The 22301-nt window shown below is 41.3% G+C and overlaps 1 protein-coding gene across 1 annotated transcript in view; it reads left to right on the forward strand.

The window, feature by feature from the left end:
- The window catches only part of eed (embryonic ectoderm development), a 64233-nt gene that overhangs the window by 37190 nt on the left and 4742 nt on the right, over positions 1-22301 (forward strand). Inside the window, exons 10-11 of the mRNA XM_062447211.1 lie at positions 861-1019; positions 1135-1208. Of these exons, the coding sequence (XP_062303195.1) occupies positions 861-1019; positions 1135-1208 (233 nt within the window). The remainder of the gene's footprint in view (positions 1-860; positions 1020-1134; positions 1209-22301) is intronic.

A 22301-nucleotide genomic window follows, 5' to 3' on the forward strand; every position in this document is an offset into this window, starting at 1 on the left:
ATAATGGGACATAAGAATTGTGCTTATACATTTGTGTACGTACACAATGGTATGTGACACAATAGCACTTTGTATAATTAAATTATTTATATTATTTTGCACATATGGGAAAATGTGTCAACTTTTGACTGGTACTGTATATGTATATATACACGATACATATTAGGTCTATTCATACATTAACCATGTCTGAATAACAGGACTCGTATACGGGAGCTTTTGCGACATCTGCTGATAGAAAAGAGAATCGCAGCCTGGGAATGCAAAAAAAATGGCCGAATTCACACCTGGCAGCAGTTTAACTGTAAACATGAGTGAAATAGCCTTAAATTAGCGTTTCCTGGTGTGATTTTGAAATGTTAAAAATATTGGGTGATAAAACAGTGTTAAGCAACAACAAATGCTAAGCCTGACAGTTAGTCCGGATTAGTTTGGTTAGTTTTGCAGCATAGATTGCTAAATTGAACTGGCTTTATGGAAACAAATCAACTGGAAATTATTCAAACTAACTGACAAAAGTCTGTCTTATTTGGTAAACTCACTTAATGGAACAGGCCTCAGGTACATTGGAATTCTTGATACTGCTCCTGTTGACAGTTTCATATTGTTTTGTGTTACAGGATTTAAAATGTGATTTTTTTTGAAATTTTAGATTCAATTCAATGCCTGTTTTTTTTTGTCAATGTTACTTTAAGAAGGTTTGTTCATTTGCCTATATTATTAGTCTAATTTACAGCATATTTGGGGCAATGCTCAACCTGATTGAAGCGTAACTAGAGCTAAAATGCTTTTTAAACCTAGAATGAATTGGGTAAAAGCACATGTCATGTTGATCTATTCTCTGGCTTTGCCCCCTCTAGTCATGTGAGAATGCCATTGTGTGTTGGAAACCAGGAAAGATGGAAGATGACATTGACCATGTCAAACCAAATGAATCAAATGTGACAATCCTTGGGCGCTTTGATTATAGTCAGTGTGATATTTGGTACATGCGCTTCTCCATGGATTTCTGGCAGAAGGTATTTGTAAAAATGTTGCCTTCTCACTTACAATCATGCAAGTTAACACGGGAGACAATACATCTGTGTTTGGAAACTTTTTTCATTAACTGCCAAAATGTTGGTTGATCAACAGATGCTGGCTCTGGGAAACCAAGTTGGGAAACTTTACGTTTGGGATCTTGAAGTGGAGGATCCACACAAAGCAAAGTAAGTAATTTTTATCAACATTTCTGACCTCCCACATAATGCTACGCCCATGAAGCAACAAAAAAAAGTATTATCCCTATCCTAACTCGGTATGACTGAAACATGCCCTATACCGGGAGTACTCAATAGGCGGACTCCGGTCCGGATCCGGACCCAGACCCAAAGCAATTTGGACCAAAGCCAAAATCAACATTCTAATTTAGTCATGATCCAAGCGAGTTTTCATTGGTGCGTGATTTTGCGCAATAGCCTATATTTTTTTCCTACTAGATGTGGTTTCTATCTTCCGTGTCCAATACAAAGGTCCAATCAGGAGCTGTAATAACTGTAGTCACCATGACAACTCACTCAACGTTGACCGCAACCTCTGTGGGTCATGCCGGTTGTGTGTGTTATTTGCAACAACGCAGGCTAATCGATTTTCTAACTACCTCTTTCTTCCTTAGCAAAAATCATGGCGTGACAAAAAGCAAAAAGCTGAAAGAAAATCACAAATTTCAGACAGAGTAAGCTGACAAGTATGCATTTGTGCTGCCGGTGGGGAGCACAAAACCGATGTGTTTAATCTGCAATGAGACGGTTGCCCTTGTCAAAAGTGGTAACGTGAAACGTCACTATGACATAGACACTTTGAACAAAATTACCCCCAGAACTCTGAGGTAAGGGCCAGAAAAATAAACTGACTGTTCCGGACCATGGACTGAATGGAAATTTTCACCTTTTGGGTTTCAAATTGATTACCCCTGCCCCTATACAAAACTTCTGATTTAAATAGAACACACCTCACGATGCCTGGCTGGTCTAATATTGTTACCCGAGTGTACGTATGAGGAGAACTAACTTAAAATGGCCAGATCTGTTATTTAAATAAATAACATGCAAAATGACATGCCTAGTGCAAACTAAACAGAATCTCAAATAAGTTACAGTGGGGCAAGTTACAGTGGCTCTTTCCTAACCACTGTTATGGCAGAATTTCAAGATCAAAGAAGAAGATCAAAGATCTTTTCCAAATCAGGGAACGCTTGAGACAAATAGCCTTTGTCAATCTGTCATTCATTTCCATGATTATTTCATCATAACGTTTGTTGTATAGCCCCTCAATCATTCAGAGCAAACTGAATTTTAGAGCCTATAATGTCACACACGTTGCGGGTTAGTGGTCTATAAATGTGTAGCCCGACATTATCAACATTCTATTGTCCAGTTATCCTGGGAAAACATGTATATTTCTTCATTTATTGTCAGGACTCGGTCCAAGTGTTGCAAAAATTAGAGCCAAGTGTAATTAGTTTGGGAATTCTACACTATAGGCTTACTTGATGGGTAACATGTTGATGCTTAGCCTATTCAATTTAACAACCTTTCGAAGTTACAAGACATGCAGTGGATAATATCATACTGGCTGAGAATGTCTATTGCGGTTTTATGTATAACTGTAACATTGGGACTCAAGTGTGGATCATCGGATCAATGTGAGAAAAATGAAAGTTGCATTTGATAAATCAAGTGTGTGGCCTATCTACTACAGTTAGCCTTGCAGATAATTTAGGAAACGTTTTCTTCCGTTTACATCTACGGACTAAATGGAATAAATAGGCTAATCTTGAGCATGGCAGTGTGCACATGATTTGTCTTGGAGCTGGTAAACTGAATGCATCTTTCAGGCTGTTGAAAGGTGCCATATCCCACCCCCCTTCTAAGGACTGATTGCATATAATCAATGGATTTGGTCTCAACAGTCCCTTTCAATGTAGTCTACTCAAGTCAATTAACCCAACATTCCAAGCATTCTGTACTGATGCTTACATCTCAAGAATACATTTAATTTAGCTTATTGTTACATTCATGCACTCCTACAGAATATGGGCATTCATTGCAGCCAAACAAAAAAATTACTAATGTATTGTAAGCCATTTTATTGAGTGGCCTGTTATTATGTTAGTATATAAACTTTAATTGTTAAGGAGGTAGTCGTGTGCGAAGAGAGGGAGACAGTGTGACAGCATTGAGGAGTCACAGGGCCCTGTAATCTGTCCGTGTCTCAAATTATTGGGTGTACTTTGCCTTCGGCCTACAGGCGATTTGTTGGTGAAATCAAGGGCGTAACCATGGTTTAGACATTGGGGGGGTCCAAATGAATACCCTTCCCCATATTATTTTTTTTGTTACGTGCATTGCCTAGAATTCTATATTTATATATGAAAATTCGCATATTTTGAACATAGTTTCGAGGACTACATTAACTATTGAATTCACATCTAAAGGAATAGTGAAATTTCTCAGAGACAGTGACTGCCTGCATTGTGACCACATGTCATTTTATCAGAAAAACAGCGACTCATGCTTTTATGAGGCTACTCGTTTTATTTGCTTACACATTTAGCTCGGTATCAAGTTAGCTTACTTACTGTCTGAAAAAAATGCGTATGCTTGGCTGCTGGTCCAGTTTTCTCCGCTTTTTAGGTAACCTCAAATCCTCCATTACTCTACCTCCTCTCCAACAAGTTAACTAACTTTACTTTCTTTGCGCTCAACTGACTGACGAAAAAGTGTTAGGTAACCATGACAACGCAGAACGACGCAAGGTGGATTCAAACAAAATCACAGAAGTGTACAATTAGGAGGGGGGATTCACACACTTATGTTTTTCTTAACAAACGGAAACAAATTGAAAATAAATAAGACATAACAATAGACCGATCCATTGACAAGGTTCATAAAAGGAGAACATATATTTTACATATTTTCTGCTGTATATTGGGGGGGGACAGATTGGTATTTTCTCAATATTGGGGGGGACACGACCCCCCCAAAGAATGCGTGGTTACGCCCTTGGGTGAAATGATCATTAACTGTGGTTTCAAACCAGTGTAGCTCACTGCAACGTTGTACGCGAGACACACTAGAAAAAACAACAACTCCACAGCTGTTTAAGTCAAACGGCGACAGAACATGTTCGGCACTCCCCTTAGCCTACTTAAATCAAAAGTGTTTCAATAGGTGAAACTACCTGACTACTAACCTCAACTTTAATGCCACAGCATACAATTTGTAAATCTGTTCACGAAGGTCTCTTAAGTTACAGAAACGGCAAACGAGTGCCCATTTTAAAGTGAAGTAGCTTTGAGTGTTCCCTTCGACCTAGCTAGTTAGCTTGCACGGGCATTTCTCTCCCGTCTGCAGCACTAACAGATACGGACAGATGAGGGGAAATTGTGTTCCGTTTTCGGGACACAATTTCCCCAATTAATAAGTAATGCATACAACTTATTTAAATGACCCAAATATGACTTGTAAAATTTAAGTTTAAAAAACACCCATCTGCAACCGACGCAAGCACACCCCACAATTTCCCCAGAAATTGTACCATCTCTAGTTATACATTTTATAATCCTTCAAATGCGCTCAGTTACACTATTGTGAATCATAACAGCCCCCACCAATGCAGTCATCTTTTATAAGGCCAACTCGTAAGATCATAAATGGTTTAGCCTACCATTAGCAAAATTGTTGCAGAATATCAGTCATTATAATATGAGGTTTTGTGCCCATGTGTGAATATATGCAAAATGCATTTATTAGGTATGTTTATCTGCTTTACGAAACATTTGCTTTTTTATCTAGAAAAGTCAAGAAAGCAGGGATCTGGAATTCACTGAGTGCGAAGATACTTAAATTCTTTATTGGGTGTGCTCAAGCCTTCGGCGAGAGCACAACCTTTGTTCTCTCACATATATATTATTTATTGTTTATTTTCGCCCCCCTAAAACTCAGTCAATATTTGGCCTACATACACAACGGCGGTGTCAAAAGGTTCGTCTTGGTAGCGATTGCGTTGCTTCTATTGGAATTTACGTTCCGTTGCATGGTTTGGGCTTAAGTTAAGTTTTTGTGGCGAAAAGTGAAGCTAACGGTGGCTAATTTGCTAGCCACAGTCACTGACGTTACTAACGTCACGAAAACACGCGTGACTACCTTTGGCAGAACATTCGTTTCGCATCTGTTAACTTGGGGGATAGCTAGGCTAACTATAGCTTTACTGCAAGGCAGCTGCAGGAACGCCACAAGCAAAGAGGCCAGGGTGATAACTATTTACTCATTTTACTTTGTGATATGACACACAATTGTGATGTGTAATGTACAGTATAAGCTGATATTATTAAGGAAGTACATCTACTTTCGGAAACAGTAGTCTACTATTTCACTGAAGTATTAGCATCATGACATTAGCCTGTGTTGCCCGGGCAACACATACTACAGTGGTCTATGATGTATCTGTTTTCAATCGTTAAAATAAACATTCCTCACATATACATTTTCGTTGTAGGATTTATTCTGACATTAGTAAACGATTTGTTGGTGAAATTACCATTACCTGTGGTTTCAAACCAGTGTAGCTCACTGCAACGCTGTAGCTTACGCGAGACACACCACAAAAACATCTACACTACACAGCTGTTTAGGAAGTCAAACGGCGACAGAACATGTTCGGCACTCCCCTTACTTAAATCAAAAGTCTATCTAACTACTAACCTGAACTTCATTGCCACATCCTAAACGTTGTCAATCTGTTCATGAAAATAAATAATTTCATCTTAAGGCCAGACACCACAGGTTAATAGGGTAAAACATTTAACTAAAAGATATCACCACTAAACTTCCCCAGTTGATTACTTATATCAAGACAATGTTTTTTTGCATTACAAGTTTTCTGAATATTTTATTTGGATATGCAAATTGTATGCAAATGAGGCATAATTTAATTAAATATGCGTACTTTTCCATAACTGAAATCTGATTATTGGTTAATGCTAGGTAAAAACTTTTTGTGTCCTTTTGTTGATACTTTGAATATTAAGTTTTTTACAGAGGATATTTTTGATATCTCTTTTTATCACTTCAGAAATCAGAAAATACTGTCAACACTCATAAAAAAACGATTTTCGCCACTTTTTTTGAATAAAACTCCCAATAAATCAGGCTCTGAAATATTTATAAACAAACCCCTCTGTAAATCCCTAGACAAAGTAAATAGGAATATACATATAAAGTTTGATGTCTGTAAGTACTACATAAGTGGAGATTTCACGCTCAGAGCATGAGAAAAACCTCATTTTGAGAAAACGGCCTTTGAAAAATATGTGTTGTAAAATTTTATACAAATGTATTTGAAAGCAGTATTTACAGACATAATATCTCATCAAGATCTTAGCAACAACAACAGACAATATCCCAAACACATTAAAACTGAAAACTGAACCAGCATTGGCCTTTAACTGAACAGAACTGTAGTAAAATACACCCGCATAGACACACACTGCTACTAGAACTGCCACACTGATTTGGTGGTTGTCCATCCTGCTTAACTTAACCTAGTTAGCCTAATCATTGTGTTTGCAGCCTAGTGCTCCATGCCTGCTCCATATGTAACCCCCTCATCCACTTCCTGCTTGTGTCTTTTCAGTTTTTTTTCTGTGCTCAGACACTTGCGCCTATGTTTCATGCTGGCGATAACAGCCTCAGCTTTTGCAATTCTGAAACGATCAGTTACAACCTCTCCATCACAGTGAGCATGGCAGAGGCACCTTCATTAAAAGTAGAGATGGCCATACTGGCTGCTGCCTCAACCCTGCTTTTCCCTACAAAGACTGTTTTTGGACACCGCGCCCATATAACGGAGTTGAGGCACTCGTTTGTATTCTGAGTGCCTCCATGCTGCATTCGCTGCAGCAGGCTGTCACTCGACATGCGGTGGTATACTGGAATAAGCTGCTTCCCCACCTCTCGTGTTAAAAAGTTTCCAGCATGGTGTGTATGGCTACCTGGTGTTTCCTCATTCTCCTCTGCCTTCCTGTACCAACAACAGGAGGGATTGCACCTGGTGTGCAAGGGGTTGTCATCAGTGGACATACAGTGGAGGAGACTTGCCCATATTGCTGCCTTCATCCCATCTATTGAACCCTGGTTGTTCAGTATTGCCCCCCTGTAATAATTCTGTAATGTTTTACATTTACTTGCAGTCAGCTTTCCCACACCCTTTCCTCCTAACTTCGCCTGTGCATTTCTCAATGCTGTTCCCATTCGCTTGTGAGCATGATTGATGCACTCCAATTTGACAATTTCATGCCCAGGGTATGGGTTCAGTGCAACTACCTGCCTAAATGCTGCACTATCCCCATCTGACAGCATCTCAGTGTACCGCACCTGGTGGCGAGTCACAGACCTGGCCCACATCCTCTTTGCTGACTCCTGCTCCATTGCCTTACTAGATCCAGCAAAGTTTTTAGCACAGTCATTGTGTGTCTCTCTCCAGCTGTCAAACTCCTGCTCTGTTATTTTATTCTCTCGCTTGGCATTGTCCTTCAGAGCACAAGCATGACAATAAGAGGATAGGACCTCATAGTCTATCACCAGTCCTGAAAGGAGGTCAATGCACACACCAATCCCATAGTGAGAGGTGAAGCCTCTTTTCTGCCAGGTGCCGTCAAAAGACACGCTGATGTTGATTACTGCGTCTGCATCCTCCCTCAGCAACTCTGCCACTTCTGGGTCAACATCTGCGTAAGCCTGCCTGATATGCTCCCTGGTCTTGTGAAGTGACTCCAGCCCTCTCTCAATTTCTGCCACTAAAATGAAATGTATAGTGTATAACAAACTGTTCACCTGGTTAAGTTTTGTTGACACACAATAAGAATAACCTCTCTCCCTCGCATCCTTTGTAAGCTGCCCCCATGTCCTATCCAAATCACATACTAATTGTGTGTTATGTTTCTGCCACAAAAGGAAAAATAAATGTGTACTGGTAGGCTACATTATTTAAATATGTTTCATCTTTCTTCACTTTGACATCGAAAGGAAAAGTCTGTCCTATAAAAGTAAAACTGACCACATAATGCTTTTATGAATGAAATATTACTTTATTATTTTGTAACCAGATAGATTGAGGCTACAGTGGAGCCATCAGTAATATAGGGGAGGGGGGAGAAGAAACACAACAATGCCACACTTAAGTTTTCAATAGTGCCACCAATTTTACAGCTTGAGTGAGAGAGATGCATTTATTGCTCCCCCATAACTTAAGGTTTTCTTTATCTAAACCCTGTTTCCATACCTGTCACTCTCTTGTCATGTCTCTGATAGGTTTTCAGATGAAGTGCAGGTATCCCTAACACTTTACCTATTTTCTTTAGAGCAGCATACCCCATCCCTAACTCATGCGCTAAGAGCACCATTCGCACATTCACATCAAACGCGACGTCGTTCCTGGTTCCGTCTTGAAGACGCGTAGATGTGTAGACACTTTTGCGGTACCTCTCTCTTTCCCACAGACTACACTCAAGTAGTAAACTGCTGCAGAACCCATGATTCTGCGGATCTATATTAATTTTAAGGCCTGTCCCTGCGCAATTAGGACAGATTAACTCACTGACAAGTTCATTCAAACGCGCTACATGAATGATCAGCCACTGCTGTGTGGCGCGTTCTTCACCCTCGCTATCTCCTAATTTACTGAATGACAATTTACGTTTGGATGCACTTTGTGAAGGAATTTCATTATCTGTTTCGATTGTTGGTCTTATTTGTCTTCTTGCTAGTAATAATTGTTGTCGTCTTTTCTGAGGGTTTTGTCTTCGTTGATATTGGCATTTTTAGATTTAAAGGTCCCGCTAAAAGGCAAGCTAAACAGGAAGTGTCAGAACACGTCACGTGATGCATTTGAACGAATCACGTTGTCAGAAATGGATACTAGCCAATGGGATTTCGTTTCGAGGTCTAAACCCGCCTTTGTACTTTCACGATTGGTGGTTGGTACAAAGGAAATGACCATGTTTGGATCCGATAATACCGTGCAGGAGAAAGAGAGCTTTCCAACGATACCATTGATGACATGGTGCAGACAACGGTCGCAGTACTGTACGTTACGTTAGAATGCTAACTTTTGTTGAATTTGTGAGAAATCTGCCGACGCAAAGAGACAAAGTGTACTAAAATAAACACCTAAATGTGTATTTTGGATGTTTGCTTTCAATTAGTTTGAAAATAGACATGTTTTAGAAGCAAAATAGCCAAAAATCTCAAAATTGACCAGTCGATGATAAAACGATATTTTTGCCTGCTGTGTCTGGCCTTAAACCGTACAACGGAACGTTAAATCCAATTCAACCAACGCAATCGCTACAGTACCAAGACGAACACAGCAGTAGTCTAGTACTGTACCGTAGTAGTACAATTTACCGGGGCAGCTTCTCCATACAGGGCTATATCGCATTTTGCGTTGTTACTGACAATGATCGCTACCAGTGTGCTTTTTATAAATGAGCGATTTTCCATTAAATAAATATCAAGCTTATTTACGTTTTGGGGGGCATATTTTCAGTTAGCAGATGGTACTGTTTGAATCGCGATTCCATCTTCTACTGCCGGGTAACGTCGTAGAATAATCTTCAAAGGGGGTTCTTTATTAATGAATGAATGCAATGAGTAGGCTAAATGCCTGAAAATATCATGAGAAGGGAAAAACTTAAAATGACGTTTAAATCATAGAGATTAGGTCAATTTTTACACTGGTCTGCCAAATTTATTCGTTTTGTTTCAACGATGAGGCTGCCTCTTGCAGGGGAAATGAGAAGACATCTATTTCATTCTACACTTCACTCGTATTTTCAGTTGTAAATGAGCAGCAAAAAAAGATGCTTTTAAATCTATGTCATCTTTTTTAAATAATAAGTAGGCCCTATGCATTTTTATATAAAATATACAGAAATATCAGTTGTAAAAATGTCATTAAAAAACGGACCCCTGTGCAACCGACGCAAGCAAGCACACCCTACAATTTCCCCAGAAATTGTACCCTCTCTAGTTTCTCTTACTGGGTCAAATGACCCCCGCTTTGCGCTCGAAGTGTTAATGAGACCGAAGAGGACATACAATTATAAATTCAAGTCTGTGTATGATGTGTATTTAGTTTAGCTTAAAGATATTCACAGATTGTGTGTTTTGAGAATATCAGGTGGGCCTGGACGTCCACATCAGCAGATGTTTGATTCTTTCCTGGGGTCATCTGTTTGGTGTAAATTCTGAAAGACAACCAAAACTACAGCAGTGTTTTGGTTTACAGTTTTGGACAGTTTCGTATTGGGTGTGCTCAAGCCTTCGGCGAGCACAACCATTGTTCTCTCACATAAACCCCTCAAAAAAAGTTTGGAAATGATATTTTGGTCGATTATTCCTCCCCTTCAGTAATACCAATTGGTATTGTATTTTATATTGTTGGAAAGCCTGATTAGTCACCTTTACAAAGAGGTACAACTTGTAAGGATTGTGCATTCGTGGAACGAGCAACACAGCTAACTGTGTGGGTAGTGGCCCAAAGAAATGTGCCAAAATACCCGGCAATATTCTTCTGTTGGTATTCACTCTCGTTTTGAGTTGCTTGGTGGATTGGATGATTGCACTCTCCCACAGTAATAAGGAAAAAACAACACACATTGGCCATTTTTACACTTAATTCATTTTACACTGTCAGGGACCTCAGTAGCGTGTGGAAGATCCATACGCAGCCACAACAGCTTGGCACCTCCTCATGCTGATCACCAGCCTGTCACACACCGCTGTGGGATGGCATCCCATTCCTCAACCAGGATTTGTCGCAAGTCAGCCAACATGTTTGCATTGGACACTCTGGCACATACAGCACGCCCAAGCTGATCCCACTTGAAGCTCAAAACGAGAGTGAATACCAACATAAGAATATTGCAGGGGATTTGGGCAAATTTGTTTGGCCCGCTACCCACACGGTTAGCTGTGTTTCTCATTCCACTAATGCATGATCTTTACAAGTTGTACCTCGTTGTTAAGGTGACTAATCAGGCTTTCCAACGATAGAAAATACAAAACCTATTGGTATTATTGAAGGGGAGGAATAATCGACCGAAATAAAGTTTCCAAACTTTTTTTTGAGGGGTTTATATATTCTTTTTATTTTCCCACCCCTAAGGATCTCTCAATATTTGGTTCGTCTTGTTAGCGATTGCGTTGCTTGTATTTTTATTTACGTTCTGTTGCACGGTTTAGGACAGGGCTCTTCAATTAGTTTGGAGCTGGGGCCGGTTCTTGAAACTGAGGCTAAGTCAGGGGCCGGAGGATATGAGTATTCACGGTAACAAATAAAGAAATTACAACAACATACTGAAGGAGTCAATATATTATATTTTGTAAGTGCATATAACAACATATGCCCAAGAGGCCGCATAGGCCCAAGGATTCAAAAATCGCATATCATATTAACAGACAATTGGAGAAAATGCAATTAACTAACAAAAATTGAAGACTAAGGGCGGTGGGGGTAATTTTAGGGCCCTACCAACTATACATGACTTTAAATAGAACAAAATGATACATACACAAGCTACTATATGTATTTAGAGATCACGATTCTGAACAAACAACTAAACAAAATAACATTATTTATGTGAATTGCTGAAGTCTATTTAAAATGTTTAATTAATCTGAATTATTAAAAAAAATGCATGATTCAACTACTCAAATACTTCACTTGTTTCATGGATGAATCAGCATTTTTGAACGAATCTCCTAAATTAACGATTCAATGACTAAATGTTCCCCAATGACAAAACATTTATTTAAGTTATTAGGCGCGTTCGACATGGACTGACTTCATGCAGCACCCTTGAATCTGAGAATGCCATTGGCCACTTCAAGTCAGCCGGGCTGCAGACGACGCCGGCGCTGCATGAAGTCGAACGCATCTAAAATACCATGGTCTGGGTGAATACTCGATTCTGATTGGCTGCAGCCAATCAGCCAAGTAGTTCCAGCAAAATTGTTCACCGTTCTAAATTATTGAGCTGGCTTGTATGAGCAAAGAAGAACATCTTTCCTTGGTATGAGCCTGTACAAAGTGTCTGAAATAAGTAACAATAACATCAGGGACGCAGTCACGCAGTCAAAACCTCCGTTTACAATTTTGAGAAACTTTACCAAGCTAACATGTAATTACAACAATGAGTGACTTCAATATTTCTTTTAACCTATTTGGAAAATGTTCCTTTTCTGAATTTACTGTGTCAGTCTGTCACGTAACCGCTCATCTCACATCCCATTCGATTCACCTCGCTAGTCAACCTAGCTCTACTTCAGACATGCTGCGGCCAACACATAAAAATCTTGATTTGATTTGGGGACAATGACATGGCTAGATTGCTGGCTAGTCTTGTTGTTAAACATACTGTCAAATTAAAATTACTGTTTGGAGAATGTCAACTTTGATGCGATTATCTCACATCCATTTGCTATTCAACCCGCTACACATGCTGCGGCCATACTGTAGCCTAGTACTAGTATATGGCCGATACCTTGTTTGTGAAGTCCCTATAGGACGGGGCCCAGTCAAGCCCAATGGTAAGTCCGGCCCTGGTCACGAGTGATTTTTTTTTTGTCATAGTCACGAACTGAATGAGGTTACCGGAGCACACTCCGGGGGCCAGTCCAAAGCTGCTCGGGGGCCGGATTCGGCCTGCGGGCCGCCTATTGAAGAGCCCTGGTTTAGGAGGTTACAACGTATTTGTGGCAAAAAGTGCCTCGTGTGCACAAAGGGAACTCAGTGGGGGCGACGGTTTACCGTATGGAGACGAAACTTTGGAAATGTCATCACGAGCATGTCATCTAATAATATTCCTACCACAATCACCTTGATATGTCAAAATATGACTGAATTACAGCTGTTTATACTTGGGTCAAATCGACAACGCTCGCCACGGGAGAAACGGCTTACTTTTTTTATAAAGTAACCGAACACAGCATTTCCCAGCAGTGAGAATAGCTCACTGGGATAAGACGGGCTCCTTTGAAACGCAAGGTCGTAGGATTGAATCCAGCCACAGTCATCAAGCATGTCGTGATGCTGGATTATCAACTATATTTATTATTATTATTAAACATCTTTTTCCGCCATGGGAGTCTATGGCAGCCCCTAGAACTGTATGGTCAGAAGTTGTGAAATTTGGCACACTCTTTGGGGCCAGTCCCCTCATCAATTTCACCAAGTTTCATGTCTCCCATTCGAACCCTCTAGCGCCACCAATGGGTCAAAAATTGAAGGTGTGTTTACACACGTTACTTTTGAACCATATGCCTCATTTTCCAAAATGAGGTATCGTTGGATTCCCTGGATCAAGACGAGTTCAATGCACTCTGACGTCATACCCAGTTATATAGATTCCCTGCCATCTTGAATTTTAAGTAAAAAAGTTTTTTTTTGCTAATCCTTCTACAATTTTTGTCAAATCTTCTTCACAATTGCCAGAGATGATCTTCAGACCAAGCCTCACAAAAGTTATCCCATGGAGTTTATGGTGGCTCAAAATAATTCCTTCGATAATAATTTGTTAAACAGAACTTTATTGGAGTAAATATTAAACAATGCACTATACTAAATTCACACCCTATGCAACTACCACAGCTGTACACATTTCACATTGCATAAAAAGAAAACTTAGTGCGGTATTAGCCTACTGCAGGAGACCAACCATAATTTATAACTCTAGCTGATAAGTCTGTTGACAAGCGTAGTCGGCCCCCTATTGGATGATCCCACCAGCCTTTCTTAATGGTAATTATGCCCTTTGAAGGTTATCAGACACTGACATTTGTGCTTTCAATTTGTGATAAGCACATAAAAATAATACTTTTTTAATTCGAGTAATCATAAAGACGGGCCGTGACCTTCAGCTCTCAGTGGAGCGGTTCGCAGCCGAATGCGAAGCGGCTGGGATGGGAATCGGCACCTCCAAATCTGAGGCCATGGTTATCGACCGGAAAAGGGTGGAGTGCAATCTCCGGGTCGGATCTTGTCCCAAGCGGAGGAGTTCAAGTATCTCGGGGTCTTGTTCACGAGTGAGGGAAGGATGGAGCGCGAGATCGACAGGCAGATCGGTGCGGCGTCCGCAGTGATGCGGGCTCTGCATCGGTCCGTCGTGGTGAAGGAGCTGAGTCGAAAGGCGAAGCTCTCTATTTACCAGTCGATCTACGTTCCTACCCTCACCTACGGTCACGAACTGTGGGTGGTGACCGAAAGAACGAGATTGCGAATACAAGTGGCCGAAATGAGTTTTCTCCGCAGGGTGTCTGGGCTCTCCCTAAGAGATAGGGTGAGAAGCTCGGTCATCCGGGAGGGGCTCAGAGTAGAACCCTGCTCCTCCGCGTCGAGAGGGGCCAGTTGAGGTGGCTCGGGCATCTGATAAGGATGCCTCCTGGACGCCTCCCTGGTGAGGTGTTCTGGGCACGTCCCACTGGGAAGAGGCCCCGGGGAAGACCCAGGACACGCTAGAGGGACTATGTCTCGCGGCTAGCCTGGGAACGCCTCGGGGTCACCCAGGAAGAGCTGGTGGAAGTGGCCGGGGAGAGGAAAGTCTGCCCCCGCGACCCGACCCCAAGACAAGCGGAAGATGATGGATAATAAAGACGCTGTCCTACATTCATTATTCTCACTTTGTTGTGCTTGGAAAACTGCCACAACACCCCAAAAAATTTATAATGAATATATTCATAAATGTACAGGTATCGGCGAGTACCAGAAAAAATATATCGGAACTCGTACTCAGTCCTTAAAAAATTGTATCGGTGCATCCTTACTCTCGCTGGAATCTGTCCCACTGCCCCTCCCTTGACTCATCTTGGACCTCTCGCCCTCTCCTATCCCTCTCCTCCTCGTGCTGTATGTGGAGTCAGGTGCCTGAGCGGTTAGGGAATCGGGCTAGTAATCAGAAGGTTGCCGGTTCGATTCCCCAGTCATTCCCCAAAATGACGTGTCCTTGGGCAAGGCACGTCACCCTACTTGCCTCGGGGGAATGCCCCGTACTTACTGTAAGTTGCTCTGGATAAGAGCGTCTGCTAAATGACTAAATGTAAATGTAAATCATACCTGCTCTTTGATATGTAAAACATTTACATGTGCTTTTTGGAAGACTTTAGACAGGCAGACGAGGTGGGGCAAAACATCGGCCTGGAGGTACACGGCAGCCACAAATCTGTACGTAGCACAGAATGTATAGAGTCCCCTTGCCCCAGGACATTTGCGCACCTCTGCCTCCTCTACCAAGGTTCCAAGGACGGCACTAAGGTTCCTCTGTAGGGTCTCAATGGCCTTGTGCTGTGAGAGCCAGCGTGTGTCCTTCACTTCCTGTAAATGTCATATGCAATAATGATTAGTTATGATAATAATATGTTAATAATATTACCTTTAGCTTTAAGTCACTGACACCCAGGGTGGTGGATGCAGCCTTGAGAGTGGCAGTACGATTTGCACTATTTATGAAATACAAGTACAGGTCCTGCAGGTGGTTCCTGAAAGTGGCCATGTATTTCACATTGTTTGGTGAGTATTTGCAGGCAAGGGTCAGTCTGTGGGCAGCACAGGCCACAGTCACAAGTTTGGGGAAGCTCTGTTAGCTGCTTTGCAACCCCATTCACACGCCCTAGATTTAAAAAACAATATTTAGTTAAAATATTTAGGGATTCAACCGCCAAGATACTCTCACATTTTCTGTAGGTAATGGCCCCGACCTCAACAAAAGCCCTCTTTGTGGCACCTTTCTTAGGCGCAGGCTTGTGCTGCCTGCACAGTCTACAAAACATCCATTTAAAAGTACATTGATAATTAATCAAATTAGCTAAATAGCCAGACATTCCACAGTCACGCTTTGTGTTTTTTTTATTTGATCATATTACATGTATTACATAAATGCTAATTACAGGGTTCCCGCGGGGTCTTAAAAAGTCTCAAATTCAAAACTTTACATTTAAGGCCTTAAAACGTCTTAAAAACGGCCATATTTTCATCCGAGGTCTTAAATTTTATTTACTCAGGTCTAAAAAAGGTTTTACCCTCGTTCAGTTCCAGAACCACTGGCCGCAGAAAGTTATGACAAAGTAGCAAAAAAGTATTGCGTCGCAGCCTACAAAGCGGAGCTCTACAAACAAAATCAGCAGAACGCTGCCCTCAGAACGTTGGTTCGGTGTGTTGTAGTTCTTTCTGGGGGATATTGGTGTTGGTATGTAGGCTACACGGTGATAAAACTACAAATCCTGTTATAAATGCAATACCTGCCCGCGAAATACGTCTGCACTTCCTCAGAGTTGGTTAAAGTTCGGCTACGTGTGGAAAATGGGAAAGTGTACTTTCAACAAGACATGGCTAGATCACAGCGATTTCCGCTGTTGGTTACAAGCGGTATACCCAGCTCCAGGTACAAGGCTCGCTGCAAACTTTGCCTAAAAAATATTCAAAAATTACTAATGTGATTGTTTTATCTGTAAATTACATTTATGCTTTTTCAATGACTGAATTCATTGAAATATTTTTTTTTCTTCAGAATTTCTTTGATTTGAATATTTTTTGGGGTAATGCGTCATGTAGGTCTTAAATTTCAATCTTTATGGTCTTAAAATGTCTTAAAAAGGTCTTAAATTTGACTTGCTGAAACCTGCAAGAACCATGTAATTATATAAAAAGAACAATCAATAAAATAAAAAAATCTGATTATTTGTAAAGGATAGCATATTATGCAGCCATTAAGTTTACCATGCTGTGTGTGGTACAACCATGGCTTGAACTGAAGTAGGGCTGAATGATTTCGGAAAATAAGATAATCGCGATTAATTTGCAATTGCGATTTAATATGCAATTATTATGATGTATTATTAATATAGATATATACTAGCTGACTTATCTCCAGTCAGCAACATAACATACAAAGTTCAGAAAAACATACCGCCTGTAGCCTACCTCATCGAAAGTATGTTGGTAAATCAAAGCTAAACTAGAAACGTAAGCTTAAGTTGCACTTTCTTAACTAAAGCTAGCTAGCTAGCTACCGTTTCGGAAAAATAACTTGCGCTGTGGAGACAGTCGGAAATATTTAGAACTCACGCATCTAAAGGTTACATTTTAAAAGAAAAAGAGACACTGTCTGAACATTTCTGATCCAGTCAGTAGCCTAACAGAAACAGTATGGCACCGTCAGCCATAGTGATCCTACTGTATGTGTATCACCGAGGGGTATCATATATTTTGTGATGAACGCTTACTGTTTGAGTAATTTTGTAGTAGGCAACATTGAGTTAGGCTTTGAAACATTTCGATCAGTGATCCTGTCGGGTGTTATTTGGCTTATTTGACACACTGGTGTTCAGAATTGTAGCTATGCATCATACATGGCTTGTGGAGTTTTTTTTAGGGACGAATTATGTGAGAGCCATCAAGTATCCGTCCAGAAACTCCAGATTTTAGCATATGAGAGGTGGGGGCAGGGTGACACCCAGCCATACATTTCCAACAAGGATCATGCGATCATGTGTGGAAATACTTTAAAGTTTCTGAAAAGTACATGGTTGTTTCAGCAAGAGGGGTACGGTGCCGATTTAAAAAGTTCAATATTAATTAGGGCTGTCAAGCGATTCAAATATTTAATCACGATTAATCGCATTATTTCATATGATTAATCGCAAATGTATTCAATCTATTTAATCTGTTCAAACTTTACCCCAATAAAATATTTTTTTGGGTGAAATGACATTAAAAGGGTGTACTTTAAAACTTCAAATAACTGGAGGATAACAAGAGGAAATTGTATTCACTCACACAGGTTGTAGCCTACAATATTGAACATACAACACATTGTTGCTCGTGTTTCCTATAGACGACTGTGGCTCTTGAGGGTAACTCATAAATTGGGTCATTGAACGCAATCCGAATTATGTCACGCACACCTTCGTCCTCCGCTATGTAAATCGGACTGCAGCTGTGGCGATCCATTTAGCTAACACTATGGTTAATTTGCAGGAGGTTGACACGTGCATTGTTTTTTGTCGAACATTGTCAAGTGTTGTCTGCTGTATATTACCGGAGCGAACGCTGCTGCTGCTACCATGCAGCTGTGTGCTTATCTGAATGTTGGTAAACCTGGAAAGCTCTAGCCCAGATATTCGGCTTCAAGGATTTTAGACCCTTTGCGTTGAGCACCGGTTATTTCACCGCAGTGAAGAAAATAAAAAGAAAACATTCACACTCAAGCAGATTCCAAGATCCTGCTTTCTTGACTTATCCTAGATATGTGTTTTTTCACCAAGTATGAGATGGGATCATACTTTGTACAGACACAAACAGCCTACATATTAAACATTTTTAAGTAGCCTAGGGATGTCTGCCCCCCGATGCAAATCACATCACGCATGACGTGCCCACAACTCAACTGGAAGCTTGGGTAAACAAGAACAATTTAGTGATCCTAAACATGTTGTTTATTATATTGACTGGATTGTTCAACACTTTAACTCTTGTAATATGCAAGAAAATGAAAATGAACGAATGCCATCAATGGCCCCTTTTCACCAGAGCGTGTCACTTTTTTGTTGTTGCTTTTCTATGTTAAAATACTGGGTGATAAAACACACATCTAGGAAAAGTCAATAAAGCAGAAGTTTTGTGCAAATATATATTTTTTTTTTTTCCTCAAGACACTGCAGTCAAATTACCGGTACTCTGCATTGAGTAGTGTTGCCCCAACAGCACTGCTTATGTTGAGGCATTATGGAGTTTTGTGGATGCTGACAGGGAGGTCTTCCAAAAGCATTTCTTGGGGTGTGATCAGTCATGCTAAAGGTGCCATTGCCTCTGCCACTTCCTCCAAAGTTAGTCCGCAGAACAGAGCCTGCCTTCCTGATCAGTTAAGTTCTGTTGGCATCACCTGCCTTGACGCATCAACACTTTTTAATTTTCGTTTATCTTTCCAGCCACCGATTAACATAATTCTAACAAGACCTAAGCAGCCTCAGGAAGTAGTGCTTGCTCTGTTCCTTTTTGTAGAGGGTCATGGTGTTACCAGCTCACTCTAGCCAGTTGTCCAAGTGGAATCCCGGGTACTTGAAAGTCATCCACCAGAACCCTGTACTCCCCATCCTGACCATTCCTTATACACCCATAATAGCAGTGTTTTAAGCTATTTTATTATCCATCATAACTTCTGTGGATGGCAAGTATCCAAGTTATATCCAAAGTTGGAGGTGTACAGAGTGAACAGGAAGGGGGACAATACCGTCCCTTGCGGAGGCTCTGTGCTGCTCAACGCTTAAGGCCGATTTATACTTCTCCGTTTTTACGGAGACAGACACAGGGAACGCCCTCTCCGACGAGGAATTCCCTCTCCGTGCCCTCTCCGAGCCCTTCGGAGAGCTCTACGTGCACCTCCTGATTTTCCTGACTATCCGTCTGTCCGTCCGTCATTTTAAGGATACCCCTTGGCTGTGATTGGTCCGTATTAAGAACCGCTTGCTTCAGGGGCGGGGTTGCCGTGATAAACAGGACGAACAGAATCCTTTGACCGCCATTGCTGTAAGTTTTTACAATTCATATTTCAGCTAAACAGTACATGTAAATCAGCATCTGAATTAAAATTTGACGAGAAATGGGCAGTGTAGTTGCTGAAAATGTGCGTATTTTATTGATGAAACGGTTAATTTGTACATTTGCTCCGACTTCTCGATAACCTAGGTAAATAAACACTCGACGACGACTTACAAAAAACCGTTGCGCCACCTACTCTTCTCTCGGTGAATTGTTTTCAGCACCCACAGCCTTCGGAGTACTATAAATTCAACCAATCCGTCCGACTCCGTCCGTCTGTCCGTAACGGAGTCGGAGAAGTATAATTCGGCCTTTAGGCACACAACTATGCAGATGCACACTGTGGCCTGTCAGGCAGTCAACAAACCAGGAGACCCAGAGGGCTTCCACTTGCATCTGCCTCATTTTCTCCCCCAACAGTTGAGGCTGTATGGTATTGAATGCACTGGACAAGTGCAAAAATATGATTCTCTCCATGCACACGGCTACATCCAGGTAGGAGTATACCCTCTGGAGCATATAGATGACGGCATTGTGCACTCTGATAAGAGGCTGGCAGGTGAATTTGTAGGGGATCCATGAAGGCACTGACCAGGTGCAAGAGGACTAGCCTCTCCGGTTTCTTCATGACGTGGGTTGTAAGCGCCATCAGTCTGTAGTCATTAAGGACAGTGGCATTGCCCTTCTTGGCAGGCAGGAAGTCTTCAACATCACATGGACATTTTTAGGGCTGCAACAACGAATCGATTAAAATCGATTATTAAAAGCGTTGGCAATGAATTTCATTATCGATTCGTTCTGTCGCGCGATTATTACGCCACTCAATATGTTGCGGAGATGTTTGAGTATTTAAAAAAAAAAGTTTAGTTGAGGTTGGAGCGGAGGTAGAGGAAAGGCCATCGGAGAGACGTTGAGTAACGTTGTTCTGAAACACATGGCGGAGGCAGAGAAATCAGTACGACCCAAGTCATTCAAGGTGTGGGAGCATTTCACACTAACTACATCGAAACAGTGTGTTAATTGACCGAGGTGAAGTTAGTTTCATATTCGACATTCGTCTCACATTCGGAAGACGCTACTTTGCAGCATCGCGTTAGGGACCGGGTGAAAACAACCCATACCATTTTGATCTTTGAAAATAGCTTAATCCTCGTGTAACAGACGTGGTCTTGCAAGCTCCGTCAGAGGTATCGGGCAAATCGTCCCGCACTGGGTTCGAACTTACCACCTCTGGCTTCCCAAGCGCCACCACTACCAACTACGCCAACGAAAAGCTAGCAATTAGTTGATGCGGGTGGCCTGTTACATACCTGAGGAGTGAGTTTCACTGATTCACACTGGCTACATTCACCCCTCAAACTCACTCCGGCCGGTTAGCTGATGCTAACCTAGCGATCCGGGTCACGGCACCAGTGTAACAGACGTGGTCTTGCAAGCTCCGTCAGAGGTATCGGGCAAATCGTCCCGCACTGGGTTCGAACTTACCACCTCTGGCTTCCCAAGCGCCACCACTACCAACTACGCCAACGAAAAGCTAGCAATTCGTTGATGCGGGTGGCCTGTTACATACCTGAGGAGTGAGTTTCACTGATACACACCGGCTACACTCGCAAATCTTAACTTTTTTCAAAATTGTGTCAAAAAATCTTATATACACACCAGATTATTCTAATAAAGTCTGGCCTACTTCCACAACCTTTCAATTTTCAATAAAGTTTTAAACAAAACTCAAATAAATTGCTTATCTTGGAAAATAGCATTAAATCCACGCTAATATTAATAACTTTTTCAAAATTGTGTGCATGTTTGTGCACATTCTGAAGATTTTTGAACTGTCAGTTCTGTTTTTGAATAAAGGGTTGGAAATTGATGCTTTTTTGTTTTTGTTTTTTTTATCCGATTAATTGATTAATCGAAAAAAGAATCGACAGATTAATCGATTATTCAAATAATCGTTAGTTGCAGCCCTAGACATTTTCAAGGTTCAGGCTGAACAAGTGCTGGAACACTCCACACAGCTGGACGGTACAGTTCCTTGGCTCCCTTGAGCTGATGGAATTATAGCTGGCCACCTTGCCCCTGTGAAAAGACTATATTCCCCATATGCCCTCTGACCCATGGCTAGTGCGTAGAGCTCCCCCATTTTGTTGGCGAGAGATCTCACGTTCTCCATAATAAGAGAGAAAAGGCTTGTATCTGCTCATGTTAACTCTCATCTTTGCACCAGCCCAACATCCTTTTTCATAATGGGTAGTTTCTTCAGGATATTGATTCTATCTTGGGTGAGTAGCCTCAGGGTTCGTTGTACCAGTGCGAAAAGCTGGTCGTGGCTTAGTCCCTTTCTGTGCACTGACAAAACTTCCTGATTAATTACAAGGAGATCCAACTATCACCCAGACACAACTTGCACATCCTGGCCAGATACAATACGTTGCTTGTTTGGTCTACGTCGCTACATAGCAAACATTTTACGGGCACTGAGCAACGATGTGGTGCAAGCATTCGATTTAGACAGCGTCTCCTCAGGAGAAGCAAAACATTCTGTAACATTTTAGCTAGACCTCAAATAATATGAACGTGTTCACCGTTCAAATTCATTATTTGTCATTAAGTTGCGTTCAGTTCATCGTTCTCATAAAAATGAACGTGTTCAATGAACGCGTTCTTTT

This window comes from Osmerus eperlanus, chromosome 21, assembly GCF_963692335.1.
Source record: "Osmerus eperlanus chromosome 21, fOsmEpe2.1, whole genome shotgun sequence".
Lineage (NCBI taxonomy): Eukaryota > Metazoa > Chordata > Actinopteri > Osmeriformes > Osmeridae > Osmerus > Osmerus eperlanus.